This window comes from Salmo trutta, chromosome 13 (assembly GCF_901001165.1).
Source record: "Salmo trutta chromosome 13, fSalTru1.1, whole genome shotgun sequence".
NCBI classification, from domain to species: Eukaryota; Metazoa; Chordata; class Actinopteri; order Salmoniformes; family Salmonidae; genus Salmo; species Salmo trutta.
Window position 1 is genome coordinate 19,108,489 of NC_042969.1, and position 25,948 is coordinate 19,134,436.

At 42.2% G+C, this 25,948-nt stretch overlaps 1 protein-coding gene across 3 annotated transcripts; it reads left to right on the forward strand.

The window, feature by feature from the left end:
• Positions 1-197: 197 nt before the first annotated feature.
• Positions 198-25,575, forward strand: LOC115205390 (macrophage colony-stimulating factor 1 receptor 1). 3 transcript variants are annotated; one of them, XM_029771335.1, is made up of 22 exons: positions 198-506; positions 646-828; positions 2,969-3,259; positions 3,409-3,696; positions 3,915-4,051; positions 4,309-4,471; positions 5,175-5,370; positions 6,821-6,936; positions 7,265-7,376; positions 8,508-8,707; positions 8,973-9,064; positions 9,259-9,385; positions 9,618-9,722; positions 9,834-9,944; positions 10,097-10,259; positions 10,428-10,507; positions 10,652-10,761; positions 16,152-16,274; positions 17,376-17,487; positions 17,601-17,700; positions 23,841-23,955; positions 24,107-25,575. In XM_029771335.1, exons 1-22 carry the CDS (start codon positions 260-262, stop codon positions 24,272-24,274), a joined length of 3,339 nt encoding a protein of 1,112 aa, XP_029627195.1. In that variant the 5' UTR covers positions 198-259; the 3' UTR covers positions 24,275-25,575. The 3 variants fall into 3 exon arrangements, with proteins under 3 accessions (XP_029627195.1, XP_029627194.1, XP_029627196.1); XM_029771334.1 differs by having other exon boundaries at positions 200-506; positions 24,104-25,575; XM_029771336.1 differs by having other exon boundaries at positions 202-506; positions 712-828; positions 24,104-25,575.
• The last annotated feature ends 373 nt before the right edge of the window (positions 25,576-25,948 follow it).

A 25,948-nucleotide genomic window follows, 5' to 3' on the forward strand; every position in this document is an offset into this window, starting at 1 on the left:
TTCAGCAGAACCCCCCCCCCACACACACACACACACACACACTCTCTCTTTCCCCTGGTTCCATTCTGAGGGCAATCAAAGAGGTCTTTTACTGTCATCCCAGAAGCCCCAGCCCTCTGCTCCACTTGTGGCTGAGGACCATGGAGGCCTGGGCTGGGGCTGGCTGGGACAGGCTGGGGCTGGGGCTAGGCCGGCAGGCTAGGCAGCAGTGCAGCAGTGTGACCATCATCACAGGAGATTAGTCTCAGCTCTCAGCACCATGGCATTAGGATTGGGAGGACCGGCCTGTTTGCTAACCAAACCGAGACGCATGGTCATTAGCGGGGAGCGTGACACCTCTGTCTGTCCGTCTGTCTGTTTATATCTCTTTTACTGTCTGCGGGTCAGACTAAGAGAGACGGAGACAGAAGAGAAACAGGGTTGGCGGGACTTTACTCGCTTCTGGATGCTGGACCCATACAGTTTGGTGAGGTCAGATCTTACCACGGCGCTGAAGACATCCACAGGTAAAGTAGAGTTCAACTGATGTTTCCAATCTTAGCCATGTTCAAATCACATTTGAATAGGCTTTCAGTAAGGTATGGTCTATATTTCCAGATTTCAAAGTGACAAATCCTGTAAGTTTTGTTTCCCACTCGTCCTTAGAAAAGAAGAAGTGTATGACAGCAGAGCTCCAACCTGATGACTCCTCATTTCTCTCCTTGACCACAGACGCAATAACAACACTCCGAGACATACAGACATACAGCCAGACACAGAGCTGGAGAAGATCCAGGATGGTGCTGTACCTGGCCTTTCTGCTGGGGATCCTGCCCACTGCAGCTCAAGGTAAGGCTCAACACCTGTTTGTACTGGATTATATTCAGGTTCATGGCTTGGTTTGGTTGTGTTGTTTAAAGGTCTTTTTTTATTTGAAGGAGTGGAGCAGTCCCACTCCTTTTGTAATTATTTTGCTTTTTTGAATAGATAGTAAAGTATTGGAAAGACAGGGGAGATAGTGGGAGGGGGAGTCAAAGGGGAGGGGGGCCTGATTTGAACCCTCTGGCATATGTGTGTAACAGCTGGACCACACGGGCCACTCGGTAGTATTGTTGACATTGTATTTAATGCAGCTCTTGTGTCCTCCATACTTTTACGTGGATAATGCCTGACTAAAAATGCAATTTAAAGCTCCAATTCAGCAGTTAAAACAGTAACAACACTTTTTCCCCACTACTGTTATTGGCTGGAGAAATGTAGCCACTTTCAAAGCAATAGACATGGCTATGGATGCAAGGACTGACTGTCCATGATATCAAAATTATATTTTTAACCATGTTTTGAGGCTATTTAGTGCTTGTTTACATTTACATTGTTTACAAACAATGGAGTAAACCAAGCTCATATTTTGGGTTCTCCCACATGAAAAAAAAACTCTAGTATACTTCGGTACATGTATGAATACTGTAGTATTCACTGTAGAGTTTTTGCAGAGTTTACTGTAGTATTCAATGTAATGAGGTTTACTACAGTGTGTATTATAGTAGTCTACAGTATAATACAGTTTACTACAGAATTCTATAGTAAGTTCTGTAGTATTATATAGTAAACTGTAGAATTTTTTTCATGTGGTCTGATGGAGTATGACAGTTGAACTTAGCTCATGGAGCATTTCTAAGTTATATTCTTCAAGAATCAATGAGTACATATCATTGATTTGTTACTCCAAAAATGGGTGTACAAACTGCAGATTGCCCGTTTAAATGTCACATCACATTGCTCAGACAACATATCAAAGAAGCATGTGTCTGAGGTCTTGAATATGAACAATCATATGTAGGACAGTACTGTCCTATACATATGGCTGAGGTCTTGCTCCATTGTACCACAGCCATATGTATTTGATAGGCAGCTAGTATACTTGGAGTCCATAGGAAGGTGGTGTGTAATGTTATCAGGAAATCTGGACCCAGAATGCTGAATGGCACAAAACCTCTGACCCTCTAAGGTTGAGCTGTGGACTGTGATAAATAAGAACATCTGCTGAACAACAAATCTCAGTTCTGCTTTGAGATAAAACAAGAAACAAACTTTACATGTAAGAACAAATGGAGGGAACACTTAGGTTACTGTAGTGTTGAGATGTTTCATGGTGATGTTTCATCTGATTCATGGTTGCCAAATATAGTAGAGTGAATGCTGAATAAAACTGCACCATGAGAGAGCCCAAAGGAGGTGTTAGAGAGTTACATGAAGAAAACAAATAGAAATGTCCTTTAAAGCCATCTTCTACTGGAGATTTGTCTCGAAGTTCTTAAAACCCCCTTGACCCCAATAAGTTGTTGGAGTGTCTCAAAGAAGGCATTGTTTCTCTGTGTGTCACCAGACAGCAGTTAGCTTTGTCACACCCCAAGGGAGAACATCTCCATGGTCTTTACACCCCATTTAGCTCCCTCTATCTCCCTCTGTCTCCATCTGTCCCTTCTGTTTTTGGAAGAGAAAACCCTGAGTCAACTCTTTGTTTGTGTTTGAGGGTGTAAAAGGGCAATAAGAGAGTATGGGTAGTCTATAGGATACTTTGCATGGTGGGGTCATTGCTAGTTAGTAAGTCTCCTTTCATCATGACATAGATACAGAGCTGGAAAGCAGAAGTGAGAGAGGGAGTGAGTCCTCTCCTTTAGGGCCAGCGCTGCAATGTGTTTCCTGAATTTGCAGTGTCCAAGTTAACTTTTTAACGCAGTGACCAGGACGACTTTCAGTTCTCCTCGGTCTTCTTGGAAAGGTCAAAACAGAAATAAATAGTGATCTGAGTTGAGTTGATGAACACCAATTGATTTAACCATGTTTTGAGTTTCCTGGTCTGTTCACATGGTCAAGAAGTAGTTTGTCCTAACCATTAAAGTGTATGTCCATGTACTGCTATAATAACAATACAAACAGCCCAATATAGTGATGGAGTTTTAACAAATCTGGTCTCTGTTTACCTCAGCACAATGGCGGCATCCTGTAATCAAGCTCAACTCCAAACTCGTGGTTGGGCCTGAGGTAGTACTGAACCCTGGCACCCCATTAGTCCTGAGGTGTGAGGGGGATGGGCCAGTCAACTGGCTGACCCGGTTGGCCAAACACAAGCGCTTCATCTCCAAGGTCAAGGGGAGAGTCAGAACCTTCAGGGTGGACCGTCCCTCTGCAGAACACACTGGGACCTATAAGTGTGAATATACCAGTGTGAACGCCAAGGGCCAGGACTTGTTTTCTACAGTGCACGTGTATGTGAAAGGTAAGCTCAGAAGAGTACCGAGTTGCTGTTAATTTACCATACCTGTAGAGAGAGTGATGATTTTGATTTTAAAAGTCTTGGGGGCATGGTTTTTGTTTGTGTATCACTCCAGTATCTCTCATTCTAACACATCCCACCTTCTCCATCAGACCCAGACAGCCTATTTTGGACCAGCAGCACGTCCCTGAGTGTAGTGAGGAAGGAGGGTGAAAACTATCTGCTCCCCTGCCTGCTAACTGACCCAGAGGCTACAGACCTGGGGCTCCGCATGGACAACTGTACCTCCGTACCCCCAGGCATGAACTACACAGCAGACCCCCGCAGAGGCATCCTTATCCGCAACCTCCAACCCAGCTACAACGCGGACTATGTCTGCAGCGCCAAGCTCCACGGGGTGGAGAGGACCTCCAAGGCTTTCTCCATCAACATCATTCAAAGTGAGTAGGTTGAGTGTTGTGGAGGGATACTTTAGATAAAGTGACCAGACCTAAGTCAAAGCATACTGTACAAACTTGGTCAGGCCCATGCTTCGTACTGTACCATACTGTACAATGTGTACAAATTTGATATTTTCAAAATTGAGTTTAATTGAAAAAGGAGCATGTGCATGTTACTTTATTATACATGTCGTGTATCTGGTTCCCTCTGTGTCCAGGGCTGCGTTTCCCACCTTACGTATTCCTGGAGAAGGATGAGTATGTTCGTATCGTGGGAGAGAAGCTGAGAATCCACTGCACCACACACAACCCTAACTTCAACTACAATGTCACCTGGAATTACAGCTCCAAGAAGGCAAGCACTGTCAGAGTATCTGAAACGACCAATTTCTTCCACTGTCAGAGTATCTGAAACAACCTATTTGTTCCACTGTCAGAGTTTCTGAAACGACCTATTTGTTCCACTGTCAGAGTATCTGAAACGACCAATTTGTTCCACTGTGTCACAAGCTGTAGATCTATGCCAGAGTTGGCCAAAACAAAGTGCATGATAATAGGTCTGCATGATAATAGGTCTTCAGGATAAAAAACGTTTCCTGCCTCTTCTTACAGAGGTCCACCATAGAGGAGAATGTCCAGTCTAAGGACAGCCGTCTGGACATTGAGAGCATCCTGACCATCCCTGCAGTAGACCAGTCAGACACAGGGAACATTACCTGCACCGGAACCAATGAGGCTGGAGTCAATAGCTCTGCCACCTACCTGCTGGTCGTAGGTTAGTTGATGGATAACTGTGTTGTTCCACCAACTTTATGAAGTTGGCTTTAGCTAGCCCAGATAAGTTCCCATCTCCCATCCTGCTGCATGTTCGAACAGCACTGATCATTTGCACCATGTACTTTTAATGTCATCTCAATCCAGGTCAGTTGGTTCTGTTATTAGATGAAGCACAGTGATAACACATTCATCTGTTGTATAAATAAACAAAACATCTGACATTGTATTTACATTTTAACGTTGATGTGATTTTAAATGGTTGAAAGCATAGTGATAGACATTTGGGTGACAACTAAATAAAAAATCTGACATTGTTTTTCCATTGGAATTTGGTTGTGGTTTTGAGATGGTAAAAAGCCTAGTGATAACACATTGGAAATTCAACAAAATTTTGGCTGTCTTTTTGAGTGGGTGAATATAGGTTGTTATCTCATTGATCAACGTCTCAATAAACAACAGCCGTGAAAAAGACAACCGTGGTTATAACCAACCAGCATCGAGGATTAGACAAACCCATTGTATAATAGAACACATTCCAGTCACAGAACTGGATTGTATTCATTAGGGCAAACTGCAGCAAAACGTTTTACAAGGGAAAGGAAAATCAACATTTTTCATTTTCATTGGTTTGGTGCCTAAGGAATACAACCCTGGCTAACCTTGAATATAACCCTTCCATGTTTCTCTGTGTCCCTGTCCAGAGGAGCCCTACATCCGTCTGTCCCCCCAGCTGTCCTCCAAGCTAGCCCACCAAGGCCTGTCCATTGAAGTGAACGAAGGGGAGGACCTAAAGCTCTGTGTCCTGATCGAGGCGTACCCCCAGATCATAGCCCAGAGCTGGGACACCCCAACGTCCTCGCCCACACAGGAACACATCTTCACACGCTACAACAACAGGTGAGCACAACAAGGTGAAGGGAACTGACTGAATGAAGCGGATGTAATGGGAAGACGTTTGGGCCTGTTGGACAAAAGCGCAGCAACAGAAAATGGTTGTGAGACAGTGTCAATGTGAAATGTTCACAGATCAGAAGCTGACTTGTTCATAGTAAAAATGTATAATGGGTAAGCAGCAGCAGCAGTTTATTTGTTCATCTGACACAAACTCAGCGGTCCAGAGAGTTCTGTACTATGAAACCAGAAGGAAGGAGCTTCTGTAATGTTTTACCTCCGTGATGAGGCATAGTAGCAACAGTCTGAAGAGAACCATGATGTAGTATTCAGCACATCACACCATCTGCACTCATTGCTCTTTTGTTAAAGAGCTCCAGTAATCTAGTTCACCAGCCGGCTCCCCCTCTGGTAACAATTGAGCCTGGTAGTTAGACTCCAGTGGTTAGATCTCCAGTGGTTAGATCTCCAGTGGTTAGATCTTCAGTGGTTAGATCTCCAGTGGTTAGATATCCAGTGGTTAGATCTTCAGTGGTTAGACTCCAATGGTTAGATCTCCAGTGGTTAGATCTCCAGTGGTTAGATCTCCAGTGGTTAGATCTCCAGTGGTTAGATCTCCAATGGTTAGATCTCCAGTGGTTAGATCTCCAGTGGTTAGATCTCCAGTGGTTAGATCTCCAGTGGTTAGATCTCCAGTGGTTAGATCTCCAATGGTTAGATCTCCAGTGGTTAGATCTCCAGTGGTTAGATCTCCAGTGGAGATTTCCAGTGGCAGTGGTGGAAAAAGTACCCAATTGACATACTTGAGTAAAAGTATAGATACCTTAATAGAAAGTTACTCAAGTAAAAATGAAAGTCACCCAGTAAAATACTACTTGAGTAAAAGTCTAAAAGTATTTGATTCTAAATATACTAAAAAGTATCAAAAGTAAATGTAATTGCTAAAATATACTTAAGTATCAAAAGTAGAAGTAAAAGTATAAATCATTTCAAATTCCTTCTATAAAGCAAACCAGACAGCAACATTTTCTTGTTTTTAAAATGTAAGGATAGCCAGGGGTGCACACTAACACTCAGACATCATTTACAAACGATGCATTTGTGGTTAGTGAGTCAGCCAGATCAGAGGCAGAAGGGATGACCATGTGTTCTCTTGATAAGTGCGTGAATTGGACCGTTTTCCTGTCCGCTAAGCACTCAACATGTAATGAGTACTTTTGGGTGTCAGGGAAAATATATGGAGTAAAAAGTACATTGTTTTCTTTGGGAATGCAGTGAAGTAAAAGTAAAAGTTGTCAAAAATATAAATAGTAAAGTACAGATACCCCAAAAAACGACTTAAGTAGTACTTTAAAGTATTTTTTCTGAAGTACTTTACACCACTGTCCAGTGGTTAGCTCTCCAGTGGTTAGATCTGTAGTGGTGCTACAACAGATCCTCCCTGGTTTCCCCTCAGGTATTCCGCTACCCTGTTGCTAAAGAGAATGATTGCACAAGAGCAAGGCCAGTACACCTTCTATGCCAGGAGTGCCATGGCCAACGCATCCATCACATTCCAAGTCCAAATGTATCGTGAGTAAAGTATCAGTAGTTTGAATATCTATACACACAGACATTATGATACAGATGCACTGCGTCAGTTTACATTTACATTTTACATTTACGTCATTTAGCAGACGCTCTTATCCAGAGCGACTTACAAATTGGTGCATTCACCTTATGATATCCAGTGGAACAACCACTTTACAATAGTACAAGTTCATACAAGTTCATACAACTTCTCTCTCAGTTCATACAACAACTCTCTGAGGAATAAAAGTTTTTATCAAGGCATCTATTGACTATCTGTATCTGTATTTAAAACATGGTTAATTTAACCATGCACTCTCGTGATTGGCAGAGAAGCCGGTTGCCGTGGTGAGATGGGAAAACATCACCAGCCTCATGTGTACATCGTTCGGTTATCCTGCTCCCATCATCCTCTGGTACCAGTGCTCTGGAATCCGAGCCACGTAAGTGTTTGCATGAGGGTTACTTGAGGGCAGTGGTATGATATTGCTGTGGTAAAATAGAGACTTAATAAGCACAGACATACCCATCATTGATGATAGGAGAGACTAAACAGGTATAATGGATCATTCCACCAATTCAATGCCTTTTGAGAAGTGTAACTTGGTACATTTTTTTTTAATAAATCATAAAGAGCACATGGTCAACTTCATAAAAAACATGTTTTCCCATCGCAAGATGTTAAATTACAAAAATGACTTCAGTAAGTGCCTATTAAGTGCCAAATAAAGTAACGGTTGACCGTAACAGGGTTGACCGTAACAGGGTTGACTATATCAGGGTTGACTATATCAGGGTTGACTATATCAGTGTTGACGACTTCATCTTAAATCAGCCATAAACCCCCTTGTGACAGTGGGAATGGAAGCTTGTTGTGTGCAACAGCGAGTGGCAATTGAATGCAAAGTTCACCCACAAAAAAGTATTGTTAAAACCTTTCTAGCCTATCTATCTATTGGTAACACGGTTGACGTGTTATGCTCGACCCGCTCAGTTTTCCACCGCAAAATAGCTGAGAATCGCCAGAAAGAGTAGAACCAGCTCATCTGCTTTTACATGATGTTTTGATTATTAGATGTTTGTTCCTTTTGAATAAAAAAAAGGAACAGTTTCACCATGTTAAAATTAGAGTTCAATTCACGTGATAGGTTGACATTAAAATGAGGCACATATGTAAATGATCGACACAAAATAAATAATAATCTTCAGAAATGACTCTGTCGAACCAACAAAATAGCTTGGAGAAATGTTGGAATTAAGTGGGTTAAAATTGACCAAGAAGTCACAGAGGGTGCACTGAGGCACATGTCAAAATGCAGAATTTTTGCACTTTAGCAAGTCTTTATACTTTTAAAAATCAGATGTATAAATTCTCCATGTTGTCTATGTTAAAGGGCACTACATTTAATATAACAGGCTTTAAAATTCAATATTGGTGCCCAATTTTTACTTAAAATATCAAAAGGCACTCTTCACAGAACATCACTATTATGTTGTTTTTTATATAATAACATATTGGTTATCATAACTAAATGGGGAAGTCAACCTATCTCTATCCCTTTCTATGAGAACAGGTGCAATGAGAATAACACAGGTCTCCAGATGCCTGCTCCCCTCCTGGCCCAGACGGTGGAGGTGCAGAGGGAGGAGTACGGGCCGGTCGAAGTCGAAAGCGTCCTGACCGTGGGACCGTCCAACCGTAGGATGACCGTGGAGTGTGTTGCCTTCAACCTGGCCGGAGTTGGCAAAGACACCTTTGCCATGGACGTTTCCGGTAAGAGTCAAAGCACAGTCATCCATGGCTATCCTCATGGTTACTGTCTAATCCTTAGTTCGCACTCCTTGTTTCTGTGTCATCGTAGTCAAGTACATGAACTGTACATGAACTGTCCGTTCATTTGTTGATTCAGATTCACATAATCTGTTACTTTAGCTACAGCTTTTCTTCCTCAGTTCCACATAAACCCATTCCAAAACCATTATACATAGAACATTCCGAGTCTCCCTCCTGACTCCCCGTCTGCTCTCTGATTGGATAGATAAAGTGTTCACCTCCACCCTATCGGGAGCAGCTGGTGTTCTGGCCTTCCTCATTCTGCTACTCATCATCCTGCTCTACAAGTACAAGCAGGTAGGACACACAACAGCCTCTGCCATATACAAAATACACTGAGAGACTAGTATGCAATCTCATCTAAAATAAACCTAGGTAACAAAATGGATATATCCATGAATAGAGTATTCACAAATATCTCTAGTTTCAAATCATTGTTTCCTTTTAGTTATTCAAATGATTGACTAATGAACATTTCCTTCCCTTTGCAGAAACCGAGATATGAGATCCGGTGGAAGATCATCCAGGCCAGTGATGGAAACAACTACACCTTTATCGACCCAAGTCAGCTGCCGTACAATGAAAAGTGGGAGTTTCCCAGGGACAAGCTCAAGCTAGGTTTGTGACCTTTTCTTAAACAGGATACTGCAGTAGTTTGGTACTTTGGAGTTTGATCTTCCACTCTTGGGTAATACATTGTATCTTGATTTGAAAAGGCAGTGCTAGCTGGTTGGCGAATGCATGGAATCTCAACTAAATGTACAACTATAAATTGTATTTACTTACGAAAATAAAGTATATTGACTTACAGTTACATTTGTAAGTGATGTGTTGGCTGTGTGACCTGCAGGGAAGATCCTAGGAGCCGGGGCCTTTGGGAAGGTGGTGGAGGCCACGGCTTATGGTCTGGGGGAGGACGACAACGCGATACGAGTGGCTGTCAAGATGCTCAAAGGTCAGAATCCATTGAAAAGAGAACGCTTTTAAATCCAGGAGTAGAATTGATTAAAGTCTGCTAAAATGGCTGTGATCTGAGTGGTACAGGGTAATTTCTCTCTCTCTGCAGCCAGGGCCCACTCAGATGAGAGAGAGGCTCTGATGTCAGAACTGAAGATCCTGAGTCACCTAGGACAGCACAAGAACATCGTCAACCTGCTGGGAGCCTGCACTCAGGCAGGTGAGAACGGAGCACTCTCCATAAAATGCATGGAAAATACATATGTATTTCAATCAAATTTGACCAAAATATTTAGCTTAAAAAAGACAGTATATTTGGAAGTTTAAAATCTCTCAATTTATATAAAAGAATATCCATTAATCTTCTCTAAGGACCCGTACTGGTGATCACCGAGTACTGTAGTCATGGAGACCTTCTGAACTTCCTGCGACACAAGCAGGAGACCTTCCTGAACTTTGTCATGAACATGCCAGAGGTACCAGAAGAGACCAGCGACTACAAGAACGTCTGTGAGGAGAAACAGTTCATCAGAAGGTATGGATCATATTGGCATGCACCAAGCTCATGAAAAAGCAGGTGGACTCTCAGTAACCTTTATTCAACATACACAGCAGCAGCCTGGTGAAGTAACCACTTTGTCTGATTAGCCTCCTCCCTTCCTCCCCCTCCCCCTCTGATCCCTTCCTCCCCTCCCTCTACCAGTGACAGTGGGATCTCCAGTGTGTCTTCTGACAGCTACCTGGAGATGAGGCCTGGTCCCCAGCCTGTCAACTCCTCTCTGGGTAAACAATCTGTCGTACTACCTTCTAATTTATCAAGCACCAGTCACTGCACAAGTTCTCCATTGTATTGTTCTTTGACTCAGTTGGACATTTGGGTGGACATCGATATATTCTATTCTATTTTATTCTATTCTATTCTATCAGACTCTCTGTGTGAGGAGGGAGGGCCAGACTCGTGGCCATTGGACATGGATGACCTGCTGAGGTTCTCCTATCAGGTGGCTCAAGGTCTGGACTTCCTGGCCGCCAAGAACGTGAGTCACATCAACACACAGTTTCAAAACAAAGCTTGCAAAACAAGGCTTTTGTAACTAGGCATATTTCACAGTTTGAGATTATGTTTGGTGATAATTGGTCACACTATATTTTCTTAAATATCATCTGACAAGTAGAGATTACCCACTGGGCACAAACTGGTTAAATCAATGTTGTTTCAACATAATTTGTCAACATATTGTGATGTGGAATCTACATGGAAAATGCATTGGATTTGTTGTTTTGAGGGTAACATGTTAACTACAGGATTATGTCAACCCATTTTCAACATAGACAAACCATGTATACATTTTTTATTTATTTGTACCTTTCAAAAAAGCATCAGATTTTCTATGTGATATCCACTATAAGAAAAAAACAATAGGCTGGGCCACACCTCCTGCTGGGGAATTGATCTATCTACAGCTATACATTCGGTCTTTAACGAAGCTCAGCCCTGCTAAGCTTTGATATTTGTTACTGACTATTACCAATGTGCTGTCGTGAGAATGATTGTTGAGAGATCTCCACTTAATAAATTTACTGTTGCTATCGAAGTAATTCCAAAGGGTAGGTTAAACAGAGCAAATGAAATGTAACCATACTTTATCAATAATATATAATCAATGAGGCTATTTAGGCCTATATAACATTTGGGAAGTCATCAACGGCTATTGTTTCAATTCAGCTCCGGATTCAACTAAAAATAGACAATACATATAGGCCTAGGGTTTCAAGCTTTGGTTGATTTCAAATGGAATCCACAAGTTAATAATAAATATGTTAGATTTATGTCTCCATCTCAACCAAAAATAAAAAGTTAAAGAATAGGATTCAATCAAATCAAACTGTATTTAAAGTATATTTAAATTTTGATTTGATTTAGTCCGATTCTTTCACTTGGATGTTTGAGATGGAGACTGAATCCAACATATCAATTATTCATTTGTAGACAAACTAATAAGACTAAGCCAGTGGCTCAGATGGAACCATACAAGCAGTAGATACATCTCCTTTAAATGTTGAAATTTGGTTGCGTTGTCAACCAAACACAAGTCAATATTACTTTTGCAAGACAGTAAATAGCCTAATGTTATGGCTATCTTACAAACTAATACTATATAGCGGTATTTATTCAACATTAAAATGAGTAACACATTCATGGCCACATGTTCTTTCCCATAGGGGTTACACGGGCATGTGCCCCCTCAGATTTGTCCCATTGATATTTCTTTAAAATAATAATAAAATAATATATATACATATATATATATATATACTTTTTTTACATAGAGTTAAGCATAATGATTATGGCTCTAGATTGCATGAAAAAATTGCTTCAAGTGATTGAAAAATGTGACATTCTCCAACTTATGGACAGGGGGCCTAGCCCCCTTCCAGACCACCCCCCTAGCCATCAAATCAAAATCTAATTTCATTTGTCACATGCTTCGTAAACAACAGGTGTAGATTAACAGTGAAATGTTTTCTTACAGGTCCTTCCCAACAATGCAGAGAGAAAAAAATTGAAATAATAGAAAAATAATAACACGAGGAATAAATACACAATGAGTAACTATTGGAAATATACACGGGGTACCAGTGCCGAGTTGATGTGCAGGGATACAAGGTAATTGAGGTAGATATGTACATACAGGTAGGGGTGAAGTGATTAGGCAACAGGATAGAAAATAAACAGTAGCAGTAGCGTATGTGATGAGTCAAAAGAGTTAGCTCAAAAAGGACCAATTCAAATAGTCCATCCTGACGTACTTTGTGCCCCCTCAGATTTCTGGGGTGCATGACGCCCCTGGGTTACTGCAACAATAAATGTCTACTTATGTAATCATAGAAAGTGTGCATGTTCATGGTCTCAGATCTGTGGAAATATTCACAATTGCTGTATTAATCTGCACAGAATCTCAAATGGCATTACTCACTTGTACCATGTACTTTAATGTAATCTCAACTGCAATCCAGGTCATTTTGTTGTGCTATTAGATGAAGCACAGTGATAACCCATTAAGTTGTTGTATAAATAAACAAAATATCAAATCAAATCAAACTTGATTTGCCACATGTGCCGAATACAACAATTGTAGACTTTACCGTGAAATGCTTACTTACAAGCCCTTAACCAACAGTGCAGTTCAAGAAGAAGAAAATATTTACCAAGTAGGCTAAAATAAAAAGTAACAATAAAAAGTAACACAATAAGAATAACAATAACGAGGCTATACACAGGGTGTACCGGTACTGAGTCAGTGTGCAGGGGTATAGGCTAGTTGAGGTAATCTGTACATGTAGGTGGGGGCGAAGTGACTATGCGTAGGTAACATGGGGGGGTCGTCAATGTAAATTGTCCGGTGGTGATTTTGATAAATTGTTCAGCAGTCTAATGGCTTGGGGGTAGAAGCTGTTGAGGAGCCTTTTGGTCCGTTTGCCGTGTAGTAGCAGAGAAAACAGTCTATAACTTGGGTGACTTGAGTCTCTGACAATTTTATGGGCTTTCCTCTGACACCACCTATTATATAGGACCTAGATGGCAGGAAGCTTGGCCCCAGTGATGTACAGGGCCATTCACACTACCCTCTGTAGCGCCTTACGGTCAGATGCCGAGAAGTTGCCATACCAGGCAGTGATACAACCAGTCAGGATGCTCTCGATGGTGTAGCTGTAGAACCTTAAGTGCACATCCTGGTAATCCGTCTGACCCAGCGGCTTCGTGAATGTTGAACTGTTTCAAGGTTTTGTTCACATCGGCTACCGAGAGCGTTATCACACCGTCATCCAGAACAGCTGGTGCTCTTGTGCATGCTTCGGTGTTGCTTTCCTCGAAGCTCGCATAAAAGGCATTTAGCTCGTCTGGTAAGCTCGCGTCACTAGGCAGCTCGCATCGGGGTTTCCCTTTGTAGTCCGTAGTAGTTTTCAAGCCTTGCCACATCCGACGAGCGTCAGAGCCGGTGTAGTAGGATTCAATCTTCATCCTGTATTGACACTTTGCTTGTTTGATGGTTCGTCTGAGGGCATAGCGGGATTTATTCTAAGCATCCGGATTAGTCTGCCGCTCCTTGAAAGTGGCAACTCTAGCCTTTAGCTTGATGCGGATGTTGCCTGTAATCCACGGCTTCTGGTTGGGATATGTACGTACAGCCACTGTGGGGACGACATCATAGATGCACTTATTGATGAAGCCGATGACCGATGTGGTGTATTCCTCAATGCCATTGGATGAATCCCAGAACATATTCCAGTCTGTGCTAGCAAAACAGTCCTGTTGTGTAGCATCCGCGTCATCTGACCACTTCCGTATTGAGCGAGTCACTGGTACTTCCTGCTTTAGTTTTTGCTTGTAAGCAGGAATCAGGAGGATAGAATTGTGGTCAGATTTGCCAAATAGAGGGCGGGGGAGAGCTTTGTATGCATCTCTGTGTGTGGAGTAAAGGTGACTGTATCTGACTGTATTCCCATTTGAACATTGGTGTGGTTTAAATGGTTGAAAGCGCAGTGATAACACATTTAGGTCAAAACTAAACCAAACTAAATAGATTTTCCATTGGAATTGGGTTGTCCTTTTAGATCAGGGGTCTTCAACCTTTTCTTGCCCAGGGACCCCCCTCCCAGGCAACCCAGCGACCCAGGGACCCCATTATACGTTAGCAGGCAAATGTAACCCCCGTCATATGTATTTATTTTATTTTATAAAAAAAAAAATGAAATTATTTAGGGGTCATGTGTTACCAAAAAACATATAATTCACGTCAGGTGAATTATAATGGCAAGGAGATGTGATCAACATTTTAAAATGAATAGATTTGGTAGATAGTTTTTCATTATGTTGACCTCCCTACATTTTAACAAGAAGACTCTAACAGGCTATTAGCTAGAAAGGTAACGCTAAACACATTTTCACTAAGAACAGTTGTTTAGCTGGTTAAACAAAGGTTAGCCATGTGTTGGCAAAAATTAATGTCCAAGTCAAGAAAGCTTACCAGCAGCCAGCGGTACTTGACTCACTGGTAGCCTATTGACTGGTAGGCTATTGACTGGTAGCCTATTGACTGGAAGCCTACTGACTGGTAGCCTATTGACTGGTAGCCTATTGACTGGTAGCCTATTGACTGGAAGCCTACTGACTGGTAGCCTACTGACTGGTAGCCTATTGACTGGTAGCCTATTGACTGGAAGCCTACTGACTGGTAGCCTATTGACTGGTAGCCTATTGACTGGAAGCCTACTGACTGGAAGCCTACTGACTGGTAGCCTATTGACTGGTAGCCTGTTGACTGGTAGCCTATTGACTGGAAGTCTACTGACTGGTAGCCTATTGACTGGTAGTCTACTGACTGGTAGCCTATTGACTGGTAGCCTACTGACTGGAAGCCTACTGACTGGTAGCCTATTGACTGGTAGCCTATTGACTGGTAGCCTATTGACTGGAAGCCTACTGACTGGTAGCCTACTGACTGGTAGCCTACTGACTGGTAGCCTATTGACTGGTAGCCTATTGACTGGTAGCCTACTGACTGGTAGCCTATTGACTGGTAGCCTATTGACTGGTAGCCTATTGACTGGTAGCCTATTGACTGGAAGCCTACTGACTGGTAGCCTATTGACTGGAAGCCTACTGACTGGTAGCCTATTGACTGGTAGCCTACTGACTGGAAGCCTACTGACTGGTAGCCTATTGACTGGTAGCCTACTGACTGGTAGCCTACTGACTGGTAGCCTATTGACTGGTAGCCTATTGACTGGTAGCCTATTGACTGGAAGCCTACTGACTGGTAGCCTATTGACTGGTAGCCTATTGACTGGTAGCCTATTGACTGGAAGCCTACTGACTGGTAGCCTATTGACTGGTAGCCTATTGACTGGTAGCCTATTCACGGGTGCTTTTTCAAGGCATATGTGAGATACTCCAGTGAGTGTGATCAGCTCCAGTGAATTGAGTGTAAATTGCTCAATGTTATGAGTTGAGAAATAAAGTCGACATCATTACTGATAATATATTCTCCTCTTTTCTACTGTAGGTATGTAATTCAAAATGTGTTTATTCTGTTGTTGCTAGCGCTATTTATCAAAACATAGAAAAAAATACCAATATCTTCGCAGTACCTTTGCTGGGGCCATGGACCCCCAGTTCAATACCCCTGTTTTAAATTGTGGAAAGCGTAGCGATAACACATTGGGAATTCAACTAACTGTTGGCTGTCTTTTTGGGTGGGTGAAAATATGTTGGAATCTCACTGATCAACATATCTAGCAAGTATTATCCAATTCCCCACGTTGAAATGATGTAGTGTGCCCAGTGGATACGGATGAGAGCTCTTTGTGAGGTTGTGGTAAGCCACTATAAGTGATCCTCTCTCTGTCTGTCTCTTTCTCTCAGTGTATTCACCGGGACGTTGCAGCCCGGAACGTTCTCCTGACAGACCGCCGTGTGGCTAAGATCTGTGACTTCGGCCTGGCACGTGACATCATGAATGACTCCAACTATGTGGTGAAGGGCAATGTGAGCAAACAACAACAACCTCAAATGAACACATTTTCTGTGTCAAAAACAACTATTTCATGTCTTTACTAAGGGCCCGGGCCTGGGTTTCTACTAAACTATATGGAATTGTTTTAAGATGGTCATACCAAGGATCATTTAGAAATTAGAATTTTGAATTTTAGGCCCCTTGTCAGTATAAAACAAAATATACCAAAATGATGAAACATTGAATCTGACCTTGCTGCTATTAGCCCATAGTACAAATTGAATAACATATTCATACATGGAAAAACAGATAGTAAAAAATAAATCAAAAGGAAGTTTGTTTGGAAGTGTCCCATATCTGAGAAATATAAGAAAGATCAGGAAACTATTATAGTTTTGTTTAACCATATTTAGCCCCTTTATTAGGCACTAAACTACTTTCATATATATACAGTATTCTGTATACCTTTATTTCCTGGTTAAATAAATAAAAATACTTCCATTCATTTTTTAAACTGGTTCCGGGGGACCTTCAGACGAGTCTTGTGATGCTTGTGGGTGTCCTAGAGCAAAACGATCAACATGTACGCGTTTGTGAGAGTCTCGCCTTTCGATGGTGGGGTCATATTAGTGTTGAGCCCAAACTGTTCAGACACTACAGACAGAAGTTGGCAAATCAGCGGTACCAACTTCAGACGAGTCCCATGGCGCTTGTGGGGGTCTTAGAGCAAAACGGAGAACACCATCGTGTTTGTGAGAGTCTCAACTTTCTAAACCAAACTAAACCGTTCTCCTGGTCTGACAAACACCACTGTAGCTCTGCCACCTTCCACCGCAGATGCGGAAGGCCGACATGGGAGGATGTGGTGGATTGAGAAGCAGTCTATGCGAAACAGATATACATATATATCAAGCTTAAACAGACACATTTTTATGAGGAATTTTGTATTATGCTAATTGAGGGACGCGTCGCGCTGACATCGACTCTAGGGGGAAAAGGTCAAGACACTCCATATCTCTGTTGCCTGCAGTCATGACAATTGTAGTTTGCTTTTGAGGTTGTGTTGCGTATTAAATAGAAACTGTTAAATATACACATTTTAATATGTATTTCCTCACACTATGTGTCTGTAGGCGCGTCTGCCAGTGAAGTGGATGGCTCCAGAGAGTATCTTTGATTGTCTCTATACTGTCCAGAGTGACGTCTGGTCCTATGGTATCCTACTATGGGAGATCTTCTCTCTAGGTGAGCTGGCATAAACATGCATATCTAAACACAGTGGAGTTTGACATATCTTTGGTGAAGTCATTCAGTCGTTCTTCTTAAATTGATTAATGTGTTTTGTTTAATCTCTGTAGGAAAGAGCCCCTACCCCAGTATCCTGGTGGACACCAAATTCTACAAGATGATAGAGTCTGGTTATCAAATGTCCCGGCCAGACTTTGCCCCTCCAGAGATGTAAGTTACACATTAAGGGCTTTTAGGTTTCAATAACCTTGTCCCCATGCTAAAATGAGGTGGAAGATTTTAAGATTTAATGCACCATATTTTTCCCCGCTGATTAAGCCTAGCTTAATTGAGATACAGATTCATGCATAATACAATATCCTTTTATATTTTTCTGTAAGACTTAACAAAGACCCCCTATATTCCAATCTTACCCCCTTTTCAGCACTTATGATAAAAATAAATATATTTATTGTGCCTTTAATGCATTAAGCATGGCCGATTCCAGATTACTTCCTCTGAGCCCCACATTGAAAAAGTTACAAAGCTCCCCTCAAACATCAAACATACCACAGAAACAAGAAATAAAGAGTGTATTTTCCCCCCGAGGCTCCGCACATCTGTGAGTGTCAATTCGCCATGGTTGTCACACTACCCCGAATATTTGTGTTGTGAGGCCGGAGACAGATAGACAGAGGCTACAGAGACTGAATTACAACCTAGTCATCAGGGACCCTTTGTGTGGGGGTAAGTTAGTCCTCGATCAGGCACGGTTCTGTGTGGTGGTGAGTTAGTCCTCCTCCATGGTTCTGCATGTTAGCCACATGATCAGCAGGCTGGAGTCCGGAACAGCGTCATTTCACAGCCCAGGCAGGGAGAAGACTGGTGGGTCTGTGGTGGCGTTTATGAGGGGTGCATCTCTGTGCGTCACAATCAACCATGCTTATCATTGTAGCATCTAGATACATACAACCCCAAAGTTTGGTCAAAAAGGGTTCTAAGTAGTACAAGGCAGAAGTATGGCAGGTGAAAAGTACACCTTACAGTAGCAACAGTCATCGAAATTGTTAAAAGGTTTTAAAAACAATTATAGTAAATGAAACAGTTGGATGAAGATACTTCAAACCTTTAGAATGTTTAAAGGCACGGGATAATTTAAAGGCACGGGATAATAGGCGTGTGTGTCTTCTCTAAATAAACAAATGAAATAGGGCTACAATGCAGCATAATCATCACAGTTAAAACAGGAGAGCAATATCTATCTGGTAAAGTCCACAAAACATAGATTTACAGTATATAACAAGCAGTTGCAGTTGCATTTTTTTATTGTTCAGAAATGTGGTGGGTACTCTCTTCGTTCGCGGGACTTTATCCTGCTAACTGTTCCAAATGTCCGAACTGAATTTGGTAAAAGGGCTTTTATGTACTCTGCGCCATCGTCTTGGAATGCCTTACAAAATGCTTTTAAACTGGAAGAACTTGTCCCGATTGGTATTTTTAAATCACTGATGAATGATCTTGAGACTGATTCCTTGACATGTCAATGTTTTTAATTTGCTGTTTTTGATTTTGTTATATTCTTTGTTAATTCTATGGTTTTTACTAGATTAATTGTAGTTTTTCATGTTGTTTGTCTGTAATTTTTGTAATGACTTGGCGCTGCCTATCTTGGCCAGGACGCTCTTGAAAAAGAGATTTTAAATCTCAATGAGCCCTTCCTGGTTAAATAAAGGTTAAAAAAAATTAAAAATAAATAAATAAATAAAAAATTGTCAAACTATTGATTCAGGAGGACAGTTGCCTTCGCCAAGAAAAGAAGAGCCTCCGCTATTTCAGCACCACCAGCTGGCTGGACAGAGCCTCTCCAGCCGTCTATAGCAGAACAGCATCCAAATCAAATCAAATTGTATTTGTCACATGCGCCGAATACAACAGGTGTAGACCTTACAGTGAAATTCTTACTTACAAGCCCTTAACCAACAATGCAGTTTTAAGAAAATACCAAAAAAATGTTAGAGATAAGAATAACAAATAATTAAAGAGCAGCAGTAAAATAATAATAGTGGGGCTATATACAGGGGGTACCGGTACAGAGTCAATGTGCGGGGTGCAACGGTGCCGAGGTATTTGAGGTAATGTGTACATGTAGGTAGAGTCATTAAAGTGACTATGCATAGATAATAACAGAAAGTAGCAGCAGCGGGGGGGGGGGGGGGGGGGGGGCAATGCAAATAGTCTGGGTAGCCATTTGATTAGATGTTCAGGAGTCATATGGCTTGGGGGTAGAAGCTGTTTAGAAGCCTCTTGGACCTAGACTTGGAGCTCCGGTACCGCTTGCCGTGCGGTAGCAGAGGGAACAGTCTATGACTAGGGTGGCTGGAGTCTTTGACAATTTTTAGGGCCTTCCTCTGACACCGCCTGGTATAGAGATCCTGGATGGCAGGAAGCTTGGCCCCGGTGATGTACTGGGCCGTACGCACTACCCTCTGTATAATGTCTTGTGGTCGGAGGCCGAGCAGTTGCCATACCAGGCAGTGATGCAACCTGTCAGGATGCTCTCGATGGTGCAGCTGTTAAACCTTTTGAGGATATGAGGACCCAAAACGTTTCAGTCTCCTGAGGGGGAATAGGTTTGTCGTGCCCTCTTCACGACTGTCTTGGTGTGCTTGGACAATCTTAGTTTGTTGGTGATGTGGACGCCAAGGAACTTGAAGCTCTCAACTTCCTCCACTACAGCCCTGTCGATGAGAATGGGGGCGTGCTCAGTCCTCCTTTTCCTGTAGTCCACAATCATCTCCTTTGTCTTGATCACGTTGAGGGAGAGGTTGTTGTCCTTGCACCACATGGTCAGGTCTATGACCTCCTCCCTATAGGCTATCTCATCACTGTCGGTGATCAGGCCTATCACTGTCGTGTCATCAGCAAACTTAATGATGGTGTTGGAGTCATGCCTGGCCGTGCAATCATGTGTGAACAGGGAGTACGGGAGGGAACTGAGCACGCACCCCTGAGGGGCCCCCGTGTTGAGGATCAGCGTGGCGGATGTGTTGTTACCTACCCTTACCACCTGTGGGTGGCCCGTCAGGAAGTCCAGGGTCCAGTTGAAGATGGAGGTGCTTAGTCCCAGGGTCCTTAGCTTAGTGATGAGCTTTGAGGACACTATGGTGTTGAACGCTGAGCTGTAGTCAATGAATAGCATTCTCATGCAGTTGTTCCTTTTGTCCAGGTGTGAAAGGGCAGTGTGGAGTACAATAGAGATTATATCATCTGTGGATCTGTTGGGGCGGTATTCAAATTGGAGTGGGTCTAGGGTTTCTTGGATAATGGTGTTGATGTGAGCCATGGCCAGACTTTCAAAGAATTTCAAAGCGACAGATGTGACAGTCATTTAGGCAGGTTACCTTAGTGTTCATGGGCACAGGGACTATGGTGGTCTGCTTGAAACATGTAGGTGTTACAGACTCAGACAGGGCGAGGTTAAAAATGTCAGTGAAGACACTTGTCAGTTGGTCAGCGCATGCTCGGAGTACACGTCCTGGTAATCAGTCTGTGAATGAGCATGATCACACAGTCATCCGGAACAGCTGATGCTCTCATGCATATTTCAGTGTTACTTGCCTCGAATCAAGCATAGAAGTTATTTAGCTTGTCTGGTAGGCTCGTGTCACTGGGCAACTGTTGGCTGTTCTTCCCTTTGTAGTCTGTAATAGTCTGCATGTCCTGCCACATCCGACGAGTGTCGGAGCCAGTGTAGTACGATTTGATCTTAGTCCTGTAGTTATGCTTTGCCTGTTTGATGGTTCCTAGAGGGTATAGCAGGATTTCTTGTAAGCTTCCGGGTTAAAGTCCCACTCCTTGAAAGAGCCAGCTCTACCCTTTAGCTTCTCCATCTGCATTGCTTGCTGTTTGGGGTTTTAGGCTGGGTTTCTGTACAGCACTTTGTGACATCGGCTGATGTAAAAAAGGGCTTTATAAAGAAATTTGATTTGATTGATAGCTCAGTATGAATGTTGCCTGTAATTTATGGCTTCTGGTTGGGTTATGTACGCACAATCACTGTGGGGACGATGTCATCGATGCACTTATTGATGAAGCCAGTGACTGATGTGGTGTACTCCTCAATGTCATCGGAAGAATCCCGGAGCATATTCCAGTCTGTGCTAGCAAAACAGTTCTGTAGTTCAGCATCTGCTTCATCTGACCACTTTTTTATAGACTGAGTCATTGGTGCGTCCTGCTTACATTTTTGCTTGTAAGCAGGAATCAGGAGGATAGAATTATGGTTAGATTTGCCAAATGGAGGGCGAGGGAGAGCTTTGTATGCGTCTCTGTGTGTGGAGTTAAGGTGGTCTAGAGTTTTTTCCCTCTGGTTGCACATGTAACGTGCTGATAAAAATTAGGTAAAACTTGTTTAAGTTCCCTGCATTAAAGTCCTCGGCCACTAGGAGTGCCGCCTCTGGATGAACGTTTTCCTGTTTGCTTTTGGCGATATACAGCTCATTGAGTGGGGTTTAAGTGCCAGCATTGGTCTGTGGTGGTATGTAGACAGCTACGACAAATACAGATGAAAACTCTCTAGGTAGATAATGTGGTCTACAGCTTATCGTGAGATACTCTACCTCAGGCGAGCAAAACCTTAGATATCGTGCACCAGCTGTTGTTTACAAATATACATAGGTCCCTGCCCCGTGTCTTACCAGAGGCTGCTGTTCTATCCTGCCAATAGAGTGTATAACCCGCCATCGGTATATTATTAACGCCACGACTCGGTGAAACATAAGATATTACAGCTTTCAGTTCATCCCAATTTATTTTCCAGCGATTGAACGTTGGCTATCAGTACAGATGACAAAGGCAGATTAGCCACTCGTCGCATGATCCTCACAAGGCACCCCGATCTCTTTCCGCGAAATCTCTGTTTCTTGACGGGGATGATGGCCTGTTCAGGTGGTTGGAATATATCGTTCCCGTCACCTCATCCAATTCGAGGTGAGTAATCGCTGTCCTGATGTCCAGAAGCTCTTTTCGGTCATAAGAGATGGTAGCAGCAACATAATATGTACAAAATAATTTACAAACAATGTAAAAAAATAATAATAAATAGCACAGTTGGTTAAGAGCCAATTAAAAAGACAGCCTTCCTCCCTGGGCCCCAAATGATAAACGGCAGTCAAATATATATATATATATTTACAGTACCAGTCAAAGGTTTGGACACACCTACTCATTCAAGGGTTTTTCTTTATTTATACTACTTTCTACATTGTAGAATAATAGTGAAGACATCATAACTATGAAATAACACATATGGAATCATGTAGTAACCAAAAAAATGTTAAACAAATCAAAATATTTTGATTTGTAGCCACCCTTTGCCTTGTAGCTTTGCACACTCTTGGCATTTTCTCAACCAGCTACTTACCTGTTATACTGAACAAACATATAAACTTGACATGCAGCAATTTCAACGATTTTACTGAGTTACAGTTCATATAAGGAAATCAGTGAATTTAAATAAATTCATTAGACCCTAATCTATGGATTTCACATGACTGGGCAGGGGCGCAGCCATGGGTGGGTCTTGGAGGGCATAGGCCCACCCACTGTGGAGCCAGGCCCAGCCAATCTGAATGAGTTTTTCCCCACAAAAAGGCTTTATTTACAGATTGAAATACTCCTCAGTTGCATCAGCTGTCCGGGTGGCTGGTTTCAGACGATCCCACAGGTAAAGGAGCCGGATGTGGAGGTCCTGGGCTGGCATGGTTACTCGTGGTCTGTAGTTGTGAGGCCGGTTGGACATACTGCCAAATTCTCTAAAACGATGTTGAAGGCGGCTTATGGTTGAGAAATGAGCATACAATTCTCTGGCAACAGCTCTGGTGGACATTCCTGCAGTCAGCATGCAAATTGCACGCTCTGTGGCATTGTGTTGTGTGACAAAACAGCACATTTTAGTGGCCTTTTATTGTCCCCAGCACAAGGTGCACCTGTGTAATGATCATGCTGTTTAATCAGCTTCTTGATATACCACACCTGTCAGGTGGATGGATTCTCTTGGCAAAGAAGACATGCTCACTAACAGGGTTGTTAACAAATGTGTGCACAATTTTTTTGACAAATAAGCTTTTTGTGGTTATGGAACATTTCTGGGATATTTTATTTCAGCTCATGAAACCAACACTTTATATGTTGAGTTATTATTTTTGTTCAGTAAAATTTGATATGGACATGGAGTGGTTTGAAAGACCATAGAGCTCCATATTGAAACAATCTTCTCCATGATGCTTGAGGGCCTGTCTTGATGTAGTAAAATATAGTATTTTTAATACTGTATTGTGACCAATAACAATATGATCTTGATGCCCCACCAGGTATACGATCATGAAAATGTGCTGGAATCTGGAGCCAACAGAGCGACCCACCTTCAGTAAAATCAGCCAGCTGATTGAGAGAGTCCTCGGGGAGCAGCCCGAATGTCCAGACCAGGTAACACAGAGAGGGAGATGGATGTTTAACATGGTAGATATATCTCTTATCAGAATAAAACAGCATCTACTGTCAGACTGGATTGACCATACTAAAGCATTATCTGAAGATAGCAGTACCCTAACTTCTAGGTGTTCTCCTCTCCCAGCAGTACCAGAACATCCAGCAACAGGACATGGTGATTGAGGAGTTGGAGCCGTGTGATGATGATGACGATGACGATGAGACAAAGTTTTGTGACGGCTCCTGTGACCAGTCCTGTGAGCACGAAGTGGATGAGCAACCTCTGATGAAGACCAATAACTATCAGTTCTGCTGAAAACTCCCTGGCATCCTCAAACTATCCAATTTCTGATTTGAAATTCTTCAACATTCTATCTTCTGCTCACTGTAGAATCATTCTAGGAGCGTATATCCATAGAAATGGAATGGGGATATTTTCGTAAAGCAATGAATGCCTGAAAAGCAATTTTTAAGTTCTGTTTTGGCTTGTAGATAGACAGGCAGCTGAAAAAGTAATGTGACTTGCTACATACTGTGACTTGAGATACCATGTCTTACGCATGAGATAATTGATCTAATCACAGATAGTGCCTTAGTTATGTACTTAATATATGTAATTCCTTATTGTATATTCATGCATCACTTTTTCTTCTTCTATGGTTTGAGATTTTCTCTTTTAAGTCTATGCACCAACGATGGGCCTACCCTGACTGAACAGACTGTTCTGTCCACAGGCTTCTAGTTATTTCCTCTGTTCTTACATACTGTGCTGCTGGCACTATGGTGAGATTGAACAGACTGTTCTGTCCACAGCCTTCTAGCTATGTCCTCTGTTCGTACATGTTTTGTTGCCACTATGGTGAGATTGTTGATTTCTTAGAACGCTGCTGTGGTGTTTTAATTCACGTTTGTCAGCGGGTTCACTTCCACATTGTTGAACAAGCTTTTTTGAACATGCTATACGCAGTTTTCAGAGGCAGCAACAAGACAGTAGCAAACATTGCAGATTTTTGAATGTTTGCCTATATATGAACAGGTAGCATCGAGCTTAGAGTGTTGGGCCAGTAATTGAAAGGTCACTGGTTCAAATCCCTCAAGGTGAAAAATCGGTTGTTGTACCCCAATTGCTTCAGGGACGCCATTAATTTTACATTTACATTTACGTCATTTAGCTGATGCTCTTATCCAGAGCGACTTACAAATTGGTTAATAATGGCTGATCAAGGCTGTGACCCCACTCTCTGTGGGTGTCTCGGGGAGAGTTGGAGTATGCAAAAAAACACATTCCCTTGTGAAATAGGACCATAAACACCAACATAATTATTATTAACAAAGCATTTCTTTATACGTATGATGGCTTATTTTGATGTTGGACATAACCGTTCCTGAGATCAAACCAAACAGAGGATAACATTCCAGCTTTAACATGCTAAATCAACCATTGCAATGGATTTTGAGACGCCATTTACATCCATTTAACCATGTGTGTTGTTTCTATCTCCACGCTCTAGCCATAGTAGTAGCTTGAATGACATAGTCACGACATTGTTAGTCAGACAGTTAATGGCAAAATCATTGTTACATTATATGCTATGGTAGGGAACGATCAGGATGAAAGGAAGGTAAAAATGTGGATCCAAGTATGGACAAAACAAATGTGTTTGATGGACATGTACTGTTATAATCTCCACCCGGCACAGCCAGAAGAGGACTGGCTCAGAGCCTGGTTCCTCTCTAGGTTTCTTCCTAGATTCCTGCCTTTCTAGGGAGTTTTTCCTAGCCACCGTGCTTCTACATCTGCATTGCTTGCCGTTTGGGGTTTTAGGCTGGGTTTTTGTATAGCACTTTGTGACATCGGCTGATGTAAAAAGGGCTTCATAAATACATTTGATTTATTTATTTGATATCATTCCACTTATTCTGCTCCAGCCATGACCACAAGCCTGTCCTTAACAATTAAGGTGCCACAGACCCCCTGTGATATTTCTAC

Coding starts and splice junctions, on each gene's coding strand:
- LOC115205390 (XM_029771334.1), top strand. CDS start 260: ATGGCATTAGGATTGGGAGGACCGGCCTGTTTGCTAACCAAACCGAGA. Junction 507..645: donor GGCGCTGAAGACATCCACAG/GTAAAGTAGAGT, acceptor ACTCGTCCTTAG/AAAAGAAGAAGTGTATGACA. Junction 9,945..10,096: donor GGGAGCCTGCACTCAGGCAG/GTGAGAACGGAG, acceptor ATCTTCTCTAAG/GACCCGTACTGGTGATCACC.